Below are 15,229 nucleotides of genomic sequence, written 5' to 3'. Positions count from 1 at the left end.
GCCTCATCAATCAGATTATCCCTCATACTTCTGCTATAGAGTGATATTAAGGAGACCTAAAATAAGACTGTTAAATATATGGGAAATAGTTTTTCCTGCCCTAAGGGAGCGTGCCTCAGCTAATTAATACTAAATTATAAATGGAAATCTCTAAATAGCACAATATGCCAAGGGTATTTGAAGAAACAAATTGGAGGTCAGTTAAATTTAAAAAAAAATCATAACTTGAAAATTAAGGATGGTACATTCGCTCTACATTTAAAATACTCTACATCTGAGATTCCTCTTCCTAAACTCTATATTGCAGCACAAAAACCTCCTCTTGTATAGCCAAAACTTAGATTGAACCTGCACAGAAAACGGATTTAAACAAAAGTGTTGTTTGTGTTTGTTAGATGTATTAAATAGGCCCATTTTAATATTCTTGTGCTAACTGTAATCTTGTATAAACTCTCTGCTAATTAAGATGGACAGTAATTTTAGTTTAAAATGCAGTCTAATACTCAAAGCAGTGTAACCCTGTTAGCTCTTTGAAGTATTGTGTAACATCTTTTTATCTAATACAGCAACTAGTTACTTTTAAAACAACCTTTAATAATCTGAACACTGATTAATGACCAAAAGTGTCAGCAGCCCCCTAGCTGTCTTGTTCTTAAATACTCTTACCTCATGGGCACAGAATTATGGCCTGCTAAGATGCCTAATGTGCCTTGTTGAATGTCCTATTCTAATGTCTTATGTATGCATTGTTTCTGTTACAGTTTATCAGAAAACCAGTCCTTAATGAGAATGCCTCCATGGGAGAATATCTGGCTGCTGGGTTCTATTTGTTTGTCCATGTCACTCCATTTTCTTATCCTTTATGTAGAACCACTGCCGGTAAGTAAACGTGTTAATTGGGTGCAAGCTATGTGCAAAGACAAGATTGGCAAAACTACTTGTCTGTAATAATACCTTAAATTTCAAAGAAGAAAAAACACTGAGATTTTTATTTATTTATTTTGTGTGTATAAATAAAAGGATTTAATGTTTGGCTTCTCTTCCACAGCTCATCTTCCAAATCACACCTCTGAATGTGACACAGTGGCTGATGGTGTTGAAAATCTCACTACCTGTAATTCTGCTGGATGAGACCCTTAAGTTTGCGGCCCGTAACTACCTGGAACCTGGTAAAGATTGCGTGAAGCCTGCAACCAAACCATGTTCTTTGTCAGCATGCACCGAAGGGATTTCCTGGCCATTTGTGCTCATTACTATGCCCTTGCTTATCTGGCTTTACAGTACAGACACTAACTTTAGTGATATGTTCTGGTCTTGACTGACAGAGTGATGCTTTTACATAAAGATGTTTAACTTAATCAATTTTTTATTGTTTAAAGCAACTGTCGATTTCTGCTGAATTTTTCACATGAACATATTTGCCGGTGATGGAGGTTTCATACTCTAGATTTTGTGTTTTGCTTTTTCTGACTCCAGTGGGGGCAATATTTTCCTCTTTTATACACAACTAAAGTGTCCATTGACATGTACAGAGAACTAACACTATTTTATGCAAATATTTTTTTGTAGATGAAAAGCATGTACAGTGTTCTGTTTAATAGTCTATTCATCCTTGTAAAAAAACAAAACAAAACTTTTTTTTGAGCCAGCAGACACTATCAAACTAAATTGGTAGCAGATTTTAGGGAATGAATGTGTTTTCTAAAACTAAAAAAGCATGCAACTGTCTGTCTCTTGCATGATCATCTGAACTTAAGTTGATATCAGTTTTTTTTATTCATAAGCCGATTTTTCTGCACTGGGCAGAGAGTACTGCTACCTCAGTCAGTGGTTTTTTTTTGTTTTGTTTTGTTTTTGTCCCTCCTTATGCCCCCTCATCTTAGGTTCCTGACTGTCTTGTTTACCCTAGTCTTTGTAAGAGGTAGAGTATGCCTAGTCATGCTTGTGCAGAAAACACAATTCCAGGTGGAACCTGCTGGGTTCTTCTGTCATCCCTTCAACACACGTAGTATTTTAAGGTTATTTATTTAAATGTCTAATGTATTTTATTATAACAAACCTTGTTTTGCCAGTGTTGCCCACTTTACTGGGGGGGGAGAGAGGGGGCACTACTTCAGTCTAGCTTAAACTTTTAAATGGACAAAGAAAATTCTATTTCTTTTTTTTAACTCTAAAAGATGGCTTAAGTTCCGTTTTTAATACCTTATTTACGTGTGTCAGATGTTTTTCAGTCTTAGATCAGGGCTTTTGTAATGTGACCTGGAAAAAATAACTTGCACTGCATAGTTAGAAATTGGATTTCTTACACTTTTAGTTGGGGCACTGATCAGTTACACATTTTGAGTTACTCTGCTGGCCTTGTTCTAGCTTGACTTAGAGAAATAACAAGCTCGTGTGTGTTTTTGTAAAATCTGTAAATAGCACATGACCAAATGAACATATTGTATAGAACTATTTTTATTTTAATGTGGCACTAACCACCTTCATTATATTATGATAAATGTTAGAGCATGTTTTCAAATTCAGTCCTGTATCAACAATGTGTAAGTCATTAACAGTCCTAACTGTGGTGTTTTTCTCCAATGCCTTCCAACGTTCATCGACTAAAGTGAGTATTTCTCTTCCATTTCACCATCCCAGTGGTGACTTGCTGTAAAATGGCATATGCTGTATACCTGTCAAAGAATAAATAGTAATTTCTTTCATTCCATGCTGTGTCTTGTCAGCCTCTGCTGTGCTACATTATTATCACCATTTTAGACTACGCATCCTATAGTATGAGGCCCAAATTTATTGAAGCAAATTGCTTTACATTCAGGATCAGTTCTTTTTGGGACCAGCAGCTTCAGTGCAGCAAGAAATTAGAGCTCTTGCCCAACTTTACCCCACACTTGGGTCAAGTCAACTGTAAGCTTTTTCAAATCCATTGACAGCTGCTGTCTGAATTTGATACCCAAGCATTAATGCAAAATATATTGATGCTTATGATCAGACATTGCTTTATTCTGAAGACATACACCCACCATAGAAAATGTGAAATGCTGCTTCCCAGCTGACTGTATCCATTCCAATTATGTTCTCAGGTACCTAGAGTGCTCACTTTGTAACAGAACAATCCATTGTTTCCATTGAATGGAAACGCTTTCTTTGCACAATGTTCATGTGAAAAGACAAAAAGGAACATTCCTGTTCACCTCAGCCAGATCAGAGCAGAGCTTTTGAGAGCAGCACTGGGGGCATAGTAGCTTTGTCAAATGGCTGATGGTGTGTTGGTTTAAATCTGTTTAATAGCAGTTGGGCCACTACTTTTCAACTTACTTTGCTGAAGGTAATTGATCAATTAAATCAAGGCACCAAAGAACTCTGAGCTGCTCCAGAAGGGCATGGATAATGTAGGTTCCATGCTTTCACCTGGTTTCAGATGCAGAAGCTTAAATGCCCCCAAAATACAATAAATATAAAATAAAACCACTCTGAAATCACAGCACATGAGTCCCAACTAGTTGTTGTCCCTCCTATATGCAGACCAAGGGCTTGTCTACACAGTGTGGCAATGTGCATCAGAGGGTGTAAATTGCAGAGCACTGTGTACTGTTACTCTTAGCTGCCTTGGTAGATCATGTTGACACCCTCAAACTTTCCTAGCGCGCAATGATTAGGGCCCTACCAAACTCCCCGCCTTGAAAAACACATCACTGACCATGAAATCTAGTCTCTCCCTGTGAAATCTGATCCTTAGTGTGCTTTTACCCCATGCTGTACAAATTTCACAGGGGGAGACCCGTGTGTCTCAAATTGGAGGTCCTGACCCAAAAAGGAGTTTCAGGGGGGTTGCAAGGTTATTTTAGGGGGGTCATGGTATTGCCACCCTTACTTCTGCGCTGCTGCCTTCAGAGCTTGGCATCCAGAGAGCTGTGGCTGTTGGCCGGGCACCCAGCTCTGAAGCAGCGCCCACCAGCAGCAGCACAGAAGTAAGGGTGACAAATACTATACCACACCACCCTTACTTCTGCACGGCTGCCTTCAGAGCTGGGTGGCCAGAGTGGTGGCTGCTGACTGGGAGCCCAGCTCTGAAGGCAGAGCCGCCACCAGCAGCAGCGCAGAAGTAAGGATGGCAGGGTAGGGTATTGCCACCTTTACTTTTGCGCTGCTTTCTGCAGAGCTGGGCCTTCAAAGGGGGCCATACCATGCCATCCTTCTGCACTGCTGCTGGCAACAGCTCTGCCTTCAGAGCTGGGCCTCCAGTCAGCAGCTACCACTCTCCAGCTGCCCAGCTCTGAAGGCAGCACTGCTGCCAGCAGTAGTGCAGAAGTAAGGGTAGGAGTACTACAAACCCCCTACAATAACCTTGTGCCCTCCCCCCCTCCTCCCTTACAACTCCTTTTGGGTCAGGATCTACAGCTGAAATTAAATTTTAAGATTTTTAAAAGCTTATGATCCTGAAATTGACCAAAATGGACCATGATTTTGGTAGGGCCTTAGCAATAATGTAGTCCTGTTTGAAATAGTACTAGTGTGCCAGCAAAGCCTCTTCTATTTAGTGTGAGTGGCTCACTGTGGGGTGTTTCATCAGATCAGTGTCATCTGGTAGGAGAGTACAAGTCCCTGAACACTTAACTAATGTACTTTTTAGTATTGTGCCGAATGCCGTTAGTGTGGCTGAGGGAAGGATCTCTCCTTGCAGCGAGATGCACATCCTTCCCAAGAACTAGTGACTTACAACTACATCCATGGGGCAGTGTAAACTTAGAATGCCTTATCAGCATTCACAATTCAGAAGGGAGTACCTGCTTCTTGGAAGACAGGGAACAGTTTTCCACAGCAACTTCCCTAATATAAAATGATATTCTCTGGATTAGGCCATTAGGACGCACACTGTCACTAAAACCACTAATCTGGACTGCCTTATAATTAAAACTACAATTAATTAACCCCATTTGCTAAAGTTGAACTTGATGTTATAAAGGTATTTAGTTATAAAGATAGGGCCTGTTTCCAGAAATGTTATCTGCACCCAGAGCTTCAGGGGGAGCTATAAGTGTTCAACCTTTGGAATGTCAGATCCACAAATCCTGGAACAAGGAGCACATACAATCCAAGCATTTTAAATACAAGCCAGTGGCAGTGGGTTGTGGTTGTGTGTGTGTGTAACTTCAGGAATACTATTGATACAAAACTTATTTGCTTTTGGGACAACTTTTCCATCTATTTCACCAAACCATCCTCTGAGGACATGACTGGCTTTTACAGAAGTTAATAGGCCATTAAATTGTTCTGGTCACTTAAAAGCAAATCCATTTGAGGTTTACATGTGGGGAGGGGTGGTGTTGGGGGCTTTTTTGGGGGGAGGAGATAACATTTAAGGTTTTCTGTAGTGTCAGCATCTTTAATATTTAGATCATAGCAAAACTTGCCGTTTTCCTTTAAACATTGTGAATTTAAATAGTGCACCAATAGTGAACACTTTAAGGGTTTCAAAGATTGTCCATTACAAAACAAGGATTTTGAAAGGTTGGTTGGCAGGGGTTGTGGTGTTGGGTTTTTTGGGGGGTGGGGAGGGGAAGCTTCTGTTTCTGAAGCAGATTGCCCACCATCTTAAGGGAGTTTCATGCATCTCCCATGACCTCCTTGCATGATTTTAGAAGCAGTGTGCAACCCTGCTCCTGCACAGAGAGCAGCATGTAAACTGGGCACTTAAGAGGGAAGGTAGGAAATCTGGATTGTGGGGTGGAGCAGGCTGAACAGAGGAGGAAAAACCTGGGTTGACTTCAACTTTTTCTTTAAACCTGAGGTTCTATGCTCTAGCAATATAATTGTTAGGGGCATCATCTAAAGTTGGAGCATGAAAGCACTCTACCAGTTAAATGAGTGAGCATTAATTGTGAAAAATTTAACTTGAAGCAAGTGCAGATTCTACCCCATCTCTGCTATTATTAAAGCCTAAGGAATCTTACCCTCTATCCTTCCGAGAGTTGTCACCAGAGAGGGACTTAAGCTGCCTGAGGCCTAGGTCTGCCAAGCTTCAAGGTCCATCAGACTGATTCTTCCTTCTGCTGGATGAATGTTTGCCTTCATGCTCCTGAGCGAGCCAGCTTAAGCAGATGCCCAACAGGGAGCTATTGTTTGTGCTCTACAGCCTCTGACCCTGGGCTTCAATTTTGAGAATGCTTCCTTAATCCACACTTGACAATGCCCAACTTAATCTTTAAGATATCCTGTGTCATAAGAGGCTACTCAAAAGTTAGGATGGCTCAAAGCCACTTGAATGCTGAATTAGAAAGGGAGAATTTAGGATACCATAGTGAACTATCTTGGTCTGCTGGCCGCCCAACTTCCCTTTGCAAGTGTTACAGAGGGAGCAAAAGTAGCATAAGGAATCAGTGAGGAAGAAAGGAAGGACTTGTGTGACTACAGTATTCCTCTCTAGCTAACTAACGTAGGGCCGTCCAGTGATTTTTAAAAAAAATTAATCACGATTAAGCGCACTGTCACACAACAAAAGAATACCATTATTTAAATATTTTTGGATGTTTCCTACATTTTCAAATATATTGATTTCAATTACCACACAATACAAAGTGTACAGTGATCACTTTATATTATTTTTATTACAAATATTTGCACAGTAAAAAAATAGTATTTTTCAATTCACCTCATACAAGTACTGTAGTGCAATCTCTATCATGAAAGTGCAATTTACAAAGGTAGAATTATGTACAAAAAAATAACTGCATTCAAAAATAAAAATGTAAAAGTTTAGCACCTACAAGTCCACTCAGTTCTACTTGATCAGGCAATTGCTCAAAGAAGTTTGGTTACATTTGCAGGAGATAATGCTGCCTGATTTTTGTTCACAATGTCACCTGAAAGTGAGAACAGGCATTCTCATGACACTGTTGTAACTGGCGTTGCAAGATATTTTTGTGCCAGATGCACTAAAGATTTGTATGTTCCTTCAAGCTTCAACCACCATTCCAGGGGACATGCATCCATGCTGATGACCAGTTCTGCTCAACAAAAATTGAAAGCAGTGCAGACCAATGCATATTCGTTTTCCACACGAGTCAGATGCCACCAGCATCTTTTTTGGTAGTTTGATCCTGTAGTTTCCACATTGGAGTGTTGCTCTTTTAAAACTTCTGAAAGCATACTCCACACCTAGTCTCTCTCAGATTTTGGAAGGCACTTCAGATTCTTAAACCTTGGGTTGAGTGCTGTCTTTAGAAATCTCACATTGGTGCCTTCTTTGCGTTTTGTCAAATCTGCAGTGAAATTGTTCGTAAAACTAACATGTGCTGGGTCATCATCCGAGACTACTATAACATGAAATATATGGCAGAATGCAGGTAAAACAGAACAGGAGAAGTACAATTATCCCCCAAGGAGTTCAGTCACAAATTTAATTAACACACTTTTTTTTGTAAACGAGTATCATCAGCATGGAAGCATGTCCTCTGGAATGGTGGCCAAAGCATGAAGGGCATATGAACGTTTGGCACATAAATACCTTGCAATGCCAGTTACAAAAGTGCCATGTGAATGCCTATTCTCACTTTCAGGTGACATTGTAAATAAGAAGACAGCAGCATTATGTCCTATAAATGTAAACGAGCTTGTCGCCTTAGTGATTGCTGAACAAGAAGTAGGCTCTAAAGTTTTACATTGTTTTGTTTTTGAGTGCAGTTATGTAACAAATCTACATTTGTAAATTATACTTTCACAATAAAGACTGCACTACAGTACTTGTATGAGGTGAATTGAAAAATACTATTTCTTTTGTTTCATTTTTATAGTGCAAATCTTTGTAATAAAATAAAAATATAAAGTGAGCACTGTACACTTTGAAAATGTAGAAAAACATCCAAAATGTCTAATAAATTTCAATTGGTATTCTATTGTTTAACAGTGCAATTAAGAGTGATTAATCGATGTTTTAATCACAATAATTTTTGAGTTAATCGTGAGTTAACTGTGATTGACAGCCCTACTAAAAAGCAGCATTGATAGGCTTGGATCTTGTCTCTAGTCAAAAGGATGAGAAGTGGAAAGGGTTCTGACAACCACAAAGGAATAGCTTGGGCAAAACAAAGTTGCATTACTTCTAAGAAAGTAGACTTTCTTGCCAAAATTTAAACTTTCATATTAGAAGAATTCCTTTCGAGTCCCAATTACGTGGGTCAACTGCATGTTTATTTTTCTAAAAGAGAAATTTCCACATTCTTTCTAACCGAACTTTGTAGATTTTGTAGAGGGGAGAGGGAAGGAGATATGCACAGGTCTGTGAAGTGTTCACTCATAAGGGATCCATTTAGCCTACTTCATAATCCCATGGACAAATATCTTGTTGAAGCTTGTTAGTAATTAGCTGCAAAGTAACTTGCATTTCTCCTTTCCAGACTCTGCACCAGTGTTTCTTTGAACACTTCTGTGCCTTTTGACTCTGCTTCCATTTTCCTTTCCACACTTCTGAGCTTTCTCCATTGCACCCTGGGTTCCTTACTGCTCTCCTTTGGTAATCTTAATCTTTTGGATCCCAGATGCACGAGCAGCATAGGGGAACCTAGGTTTGTAGCAGGCCAGGTGAAAGAGAGCTGGATGAAAGAGGTGCCTTTTGTCGGAGAAAAACTTTAAGGCTTATGCTGGAAAAAAGTTTGTCAAAATCTGAAAGCATCCCCTTTGGTTGGGACAAGAGCACCCTGTGTGGGATGCTGAAAATCTTACCTAATGTTGCTTCTAGCTGGAGGGAAGATGCTAGTGAAGTAACTTGTTCAGATGCATCTAGTCTAGGGCTACTCGGATGTCTTGATAGCATGGACTCTTGTCGCTATTTCCTCTCAATAATATCTGCTATCCAAAGAGCTATTCCTGAGCCATATTTAAAGGGCGGCTCCATTTTACCTACACAAATGGAAGATGAATGGTATCTGATTACTTTAGAGAACACTTCAGGAGACCAAATATGAAAGATACTGTATAAAACAATTCCATTCTATACAATTGCTATATGGCTAATGTTTGTGGGAAGGCTGTTTCATAAACATTTAAATGTAAGAAAATGAGGTTTTAATCGATGGTGATAAAATGCAGTACAGCAGGCCTCTATCTTCTTCCAAGAACACAGCTGATAAGTGGAATATAATAGAAAACAGCTCAAACAGGAAGGATGATGGAATTTGCTGAGATGGGAGGGGGAAAGAGGTAAATCTGATACAAAATTGCCTGTTTCTCTTGCACTAGTCTCATTTACCTTTTGCACTTCTAACCATTGTTTCCCTAATCTCTGCTAATCACAGCTTTAATTGCATTAATATTAAGCATACTCTGAAAAATCTTAGCAGCATAGCCTACAATGTACAGGGGCTAAGTGCAGTGTTTTACAGTGCAGTCCTAAGAACTCTGTAGGGAATTAGAGTACACCTCCGATATAATGTGGTAAGATTTTTTGGCTCCCGAGGACAGCGTGTTATCGGGATAGAGGTGTATATTGTTTTTTATCCTTAAATACAGGGTAAAGTAGTCATTTAATTACAAACCCTCTTATCTATATAGTTTAATGACTTTTTCCAGAATTAGTTGCATAACCTGGATAATTCAAGGGACACTTAGGTCAACTTTGAGCCAAAACTTACTTTAGCAACTTTCTGAAATTATTATTTTTTTTTTTTTTTAGAGACACTTCCATAACAATTTTTTTTTTTAACTTTTTAAAATTCATGCAGGGGTTAGTTCAAATATTAAAGCCTTAAGTCAGTGCATAAGAACCTGAAAGTGAAAAGAGCCTTGTCTATTTCCATTGGCCAGACAGAAATGCAAAACTACATGAAAGGAAATTAGGTTTTAACTCTTTCACCTTCAATCTTTTGGTGACAAATGCTGGCCCTACCGCTTTGTCACCGATTTCAATAAGGGCAGGATTTCACTCAAGGTGTTTAAGCTCAGGTTTTTTAAACCTGACAGTGTCCTTTCAATTAAAACATCAGTTATCCAACTTAACATTCTCTCTTCTCTCACTATTGATCTTACAAGTCTTGCTTTTATAATGATATAGCATTATTCATCCTTTCACTAACTGATGCCTTTTTCTTTCCTTTTCAGCATTGCTGGAGTAATCACTTCCTAAACAATTTTGCAGAAATGTAAGGTTGTTTTGTTGCGTGCATGTGTCTTAGCAACACATCTGGCAAAACCTCTGCATGTATCATGTAAAAAATCAAAAACCTGCTTTTCTTAAAACAAAACTCATTGTGTGCTCTGTGGAGGAAGTGTGTGGTACCATTAGGGCTTCAGTTATACAAATGTACAAATGTGCAATATAGCTTAACGAATCAGGAAAAAAAATCTCCAGAGAAGTTTGGTTTCTTTGCTGCATGGAGAAGACTGTTTATTCTTAAACATTAGGCCAAAATTAAGGAGCTGTCAGCCAAGTTTCCATATTTCTCTGTATAAAATGTATAATAGACTAATGCATGCCTTCAGTTGTAAGTAGCCAAATCTTTCTGTATTGTATCATCTAAACATACTACTTTATGAACAGCTATGTACAATATGCTATACTATTTATAAATTCAGTAAAAAAATACAGATGTTGAATGTTTAAACTGTAAGCCTCCGGTTCATAACTTCAGATTTTTTATTTTTTGTGTGCAAAGATACCTCTCTTGCACTAATGTAACTTATTTAATTAAATCTAAAGCAGTAGACAGATGTTGGTGCAATACAAGTGTTTGTGTGATGCATTTCTCTAAAAAAGTGTCAGTTATAACAACTGCATGTGACCTTTAGAAGTTGTTAAGATCAATTGTCTATTTCAATGCTGACAATAAGCATCACACCTAATTTCATTGTTTCAGGTAAATAAATTTATTCTACAATATCTACTTGGCGTGTTATTTTATGCACTTTGTTTTCTGCAGGTATAAGTGTACATACTTCAGCACTGTCTTATATTAATGTCAGGATGACAATTACTAGCAGCAACAGCATTGCAATCTTTCCTACTAGAACTATGCAGATGCCAGCTGCTCTTCCTGCAGTATTGACCTCCTTGCTGGTGTGATTTTTTTTTTTCCTCTGTGCAGGGGCTAGCGTGTAGTTAAGGGACACTGTCGAGTACTTTGATCACTTAATTTTTTTAAATGCTCTCCATTGTTTGTAAAATCCCTCTGAGAAACTTCAAAATAAACAATTTTTCCCAACTCATTTTTTACTTGTTGGTCCTTTTCTATCTTGCAAATAAGGATTATCCTTACCCCCAAATTATATAGGGCCACTAATATTCCCCATGAGCCACAGATTAAGGCCAAAAGGGTCCCTTGTGATCAATTGTACTTGCCCTCTAGCCCCCAGCTGACTCTGACCTATGAAACTCTTGCCTCAGCCTCAACTAGCTGGATTCCTAGCTTCAAGTTGTGTGCTCACATCAGCCATTATCTCAACTAATCTTGGCCTCCACAAAACTAGGATTCAAGACTCTTAAGGCTATTAAAGAACCTCGCGCCCCCAAATGTCCTAGAATGCTCTGTTGCCAAGCCAACAAACCAGGCAAAGTTAGAAAGACCAAGGGGTAAAGGGAGAGTGTTTCTTTCTCTAAGGCAGTTTCCAAAATGAGCTTCAGTAACCTTTTCAATGTAATGCCCCCTAATCTCCATCTCTTGACACTCCCGCTCATCACTAGCGAGCAAGGCTAAACAAATGTGATCATCATCATTTGGGATTTCTCCATTCAAACAGTGCAGTATTTAAAGCTTTACTGCCCTGAGATCACACTGTTCCAATAATACTTGTTATAAAATTCTGCAAAAAACTCGTGTACATTTTTAATACATAGGGAGACTTAGAAATAAATTGTTAGCAGTCCTGCTTATGGAATTATTTCCTACTATGGTAGTGTTGTTGTAAGTACATTAAGCACTGTAATTCTGATTCCTGGAGTTAGAAAACTACGACAGTTCATCACTCAGATCTAATCTACAAAGTGTCTGGCTTCACTCCCCTCTCCTATAAACTAATTTCAGAGCACAGATACATCATTGCATATAACAGATGCTTCCAAGTTGCTATATTTCTAATACATTGCATTTACATGGTGCCTTTCAATCAAGGATCCCCAAAGGCAAAACTAAAGCTAAATGGCTAGATAACTTGGTCAAGGTAACTAAAGACCTGACTGCTGTCTTGGCTGGACTAACTCCCAGGCTGATGTTTTGTCCTCTAGATTGGAAGTAAGTGGGAAGGAAGTAACAAAGACAAGGATCACAGTTTGTTAAACTAAAACTGCTGTAAGTTACATACGGGTGTATCCATTCAAGACTACTGTCCCTGGATGGCTTGGAACAGGACTGATCAGTAGGGGAGATGTGGTGCTCCCTTTTTACACCTTGGCCCTCGGACTAGTACGCCCAGAGACGAGACACATTTGAAAAGCTAGTTGCCAGTACTACAGTGGGTGGCACATATAAGAAGTCCTTATACTGAAGACAGCTGGTTCAAACTCTGCACTGCTATTGTTATGGCAAGTTACATTCCAAACATCACATCAACATTCTGACAGACAGGCACTAATCTGCTGACCAGAACAAGATTGTCAAACTCTTAAAATTAAACGCTTTTAAAACAAGTTAAAAATAAATGTTAGCTGTGGCCCTCCTACGTTGAGTCCCATGTATACTTAACTTTGAGCGAGTTAGCGCTAGTTATTCACATCATGAATAGATGCAGAGAATGCACGGACACGTGCTAGCAAGGCTGCAGGATGCCTAGCTCTCAGTGCCGCAGTGAGCTTGGTCAAAGATGCCTACAAAACTCAGCCTGACTCATTCCAACAGTCGATCCTACCACGTGCTGCCACGGGGCTGGGTTTTACAGTTTTGGTCATGAGAGACAATAGAAGCTGAGCAGTAATTAACTGTAAAAACGTCTGAGAGGATGAAGTTCATTCCAGCGCAGAGATCACACCACACTATATCCTAAGGGCTGAACAACACAGCCTGGTGTGGCCTCTCCACAGGGGTGAGTTTCACTTTATAGCACTGGCTCTCAACCAGGGGTAAGTGTAGACTTGGTACGCAGAGGCCTTCCAGGGGGCACATCAACTCATCTCGATACTGGCCTAGTTTTTCAACAGGCTACATAAAAAGCACTAGTGAAGTCACTACGAACTAACATTTGATGCAAAGAGTTATTTCTATGGCTCTATATACTATACACTGAAATGTAAGTACAACATTTATATTCCAATTTTATAATTCTATAGTAAAAATGAGAAAGTCAGCAATTTTTCAGTAATGTCCTGTGACGCTTTTGTATTTCTATGTCTGATTTTGTAAGCAAGTAGTTTTTAAGTGAGGTGAAACTTGGGGGGTATGCAAGACAAAGACAGCTGAAAGGGGTACAGTAGTCTGGAAAGGTTGAGAACCACTGCTTTATAGAACTGAAAGTCACACATAAACCTTGGATTGGGGGTAGGGGTGGGAGGTAAATTTCAGTGAATGTCTCAGGCCTCGAACAACCAAAATGAAGCCAGAATGTCCCTGGAAAGTTCAAGGGAGGAGAGGAGCAGGAGGAAGCAGTACTCCCCTTTGGTGTGTTTAGCTTTGGCCAGGGTCTTAAACTAATTAGAAATCTTTAGCATTTTACCTATATTAACCATTAAGTAGGACACAAGAAAATCTAGCCCTGCTATACCAGCCTGACCCAATGCAGGGTCCCCCATACATTAGAACAGACTGCCTTACAGAGCAAAGCTTCACCATCTCTGATTATCAAGTGCCTGCTGCCATAGCATCTAAATCCCAAATAAGGTCTTCTCCAAATTATTTGCTCCCTGTGCTAGTTTCAGTCCAGGCTCTGTCCTCAGGCGATGCTCTCAGTAATGTGGAACTGCCACTTGACATTGGCATGTGGACTTTGAGAGAAATGATAACCAGCAGTTAAAACTAGAGCTGAGGGAAGTTGTTTTTTTTATTTTTGACAAGTTGCATAACTGCATTTTTTGGCAACTAGACAAGCTGGGTGAGGTAATAGCTTCTGTTGGTGAAAGAGACAAGCTTTATAGCTTAAGAGCAGCTCTGGAGCTCAAACGCTTGTCTCTTTCACCAACAGAAGTTGGTTCAATAAAATATGACCTTACCCACCCCGTCTCTCGAATATCCCGGGCCCAACACGGCAGATACCGCTGCAAATGAAAAATGCAGTTGTCAGCCAAAATGACTCATGAATTCTACACGAATTCACCAAATATTTTCATTAAAAACTGTGGGAGAAGGGCTAGATTCAGAAGGGGAGTTACATGCCATTCACAAAACTGAGGAGAGGTCGGGGGGGGAGGGTGTCCCCTTCTATCCCAGTGTTTGGAGCACTCACCCCAGAGATGGGAGATCTGAATTCAAGTCCCCGCAGCGTGAGCGGGAGCAAGAAGTTTTGTTTGGGTTTTCCACATCCTGAGGGAGTGCTCTAACCACAAGGCCACACACGCCTTATGGGCGGTGTCTCAATCTCTCCTGTTGAAGCTCTTTGGTGTTGTATAAATAAATATTAATTGTAACGGGGACAGGAACCAGCGTCTCCTCATCCACAAAAGTGCCCTGCCACCAGCGTGTAGTCTCTCTCCCCCAATTCATATTTAACTATTTCTATGGAGCAGAACAGTTTCCACAGCAGAGATTAAGAACCCCACCCTAGAATACACTACAGCCCAGTGAGTAGGACACACTTGCAATAGGTAGGTCAAGTCCCTGCTCCCAAGGAGGCAGAGTGAGAATTTGAAGCTGAGTCTCCTACGGCCCTGGTGAGGAGCTATATTGCAGTAGAAGAGACAGGCAACACCTCCACTTGGACATGCCAGTCACTAAACTAAAAGTGTTCTTTGCTTTTCATACCAAACAAAAGAGGTTGCTAAAAATGCCTGAAAACAAAACAATGGAAAATCACTTTGTTCTGACGTGCTGAGAAAAACCAAAACGTTTTAATTTTGGGTCAATCCAATCTTTTTTTTTTCCCCAGTGCAGCCAGCAAACTGAAAAAATGATTCTTCACACAGCTTTAGTTAACACCACAGAGGGGGTCAGGAATTCTGACTAGAAAACTTGCACACAAGGGTTATTCGGACAAAAGGGACAGGTTCAAGACTGGCCACAGGGGAGATTAAATGAAAGAGATCTGATGCGTTGCTGGAGTTCACCTTCAAAAGAAGGGCTACAGTGTGTTCTGTTTTAGAACCCGATGCCAGCAG

The 15,229-nt window shown here is 39.9% G+C and overlaps 1 protein-coding gene and 1 long non-coding RNA gene across 4 annotated transcripts in view; one reads left to right on the top strand and one right to left on the bottom strand.

Annotated features, from left to right (window-relative positions):
* The window catches only part of ATP2A2 (ATPase sarcoplasmic/endoplasmic reticulum Ca2+ transporting 2), a 74,431-nt gene extending 63,232 nt beyond the window's left edge, over window positions 1-11,199 (top strand). The window contains exons 19-21 of one of the 3 annotated variants that reach the window (XR_008442513.1): window positions 762-879; window positions 1,049-2,608; window positions 10,096-11,199. Coding sequence is in view for 2 of the 3 variants with exons in the window: in XM_054006312.1 (XP_053862287.1) it covers window positions 762-879; window positions 1,049-1,318 (388 nt within the window). In the remaining variant the exon portion in view is untranslated. Of the gene's footprint in view, window positions 1-761; window positions 880-1,048; window positions 2,711-10,095 lie in introns of those variants that run through there. The other 2 variants (XM_054006313.1, XM_054006312.1) reach the window with 2 other exon arrangements.
* LOC128824615 (uncharacterized) lies at window positions 2,408-10,089 on the bottom strand. Its single transcript, XR_008442514.1, has 2 exons — window positions 8,722-10,089; window positions 2,408-2,675 (listed from the first exon to the last, which is right to left on the bottom strand). It is a non-coding gene; the product is annotated as an uncharacterized LOC128824615 (long non-coding RNA).
* Window positions 11,200-15,229: the final 4,030 nt, after the last annotated feature.

The sequence above is a fragment of the Malaclemys terrapin genome, chromosome 16 (genome assembly GCF_027887155.1).
Source record: "Malaclemys terrapin pileata isolate rMalTer1 chromosome 16, rMalTer1.hap1, whole genome shotgun sequence".
NCBI classification, from domain to species: Eukaryota; Metazoa; Chordata; order Testudines; family Emydidae; genus Malaclemys; species Malaclemys terrapin.
Note: the sequence above shows the minus strand (reverse complement) of the source record. Positions and strands in the feature narration are given on the sequence as shown.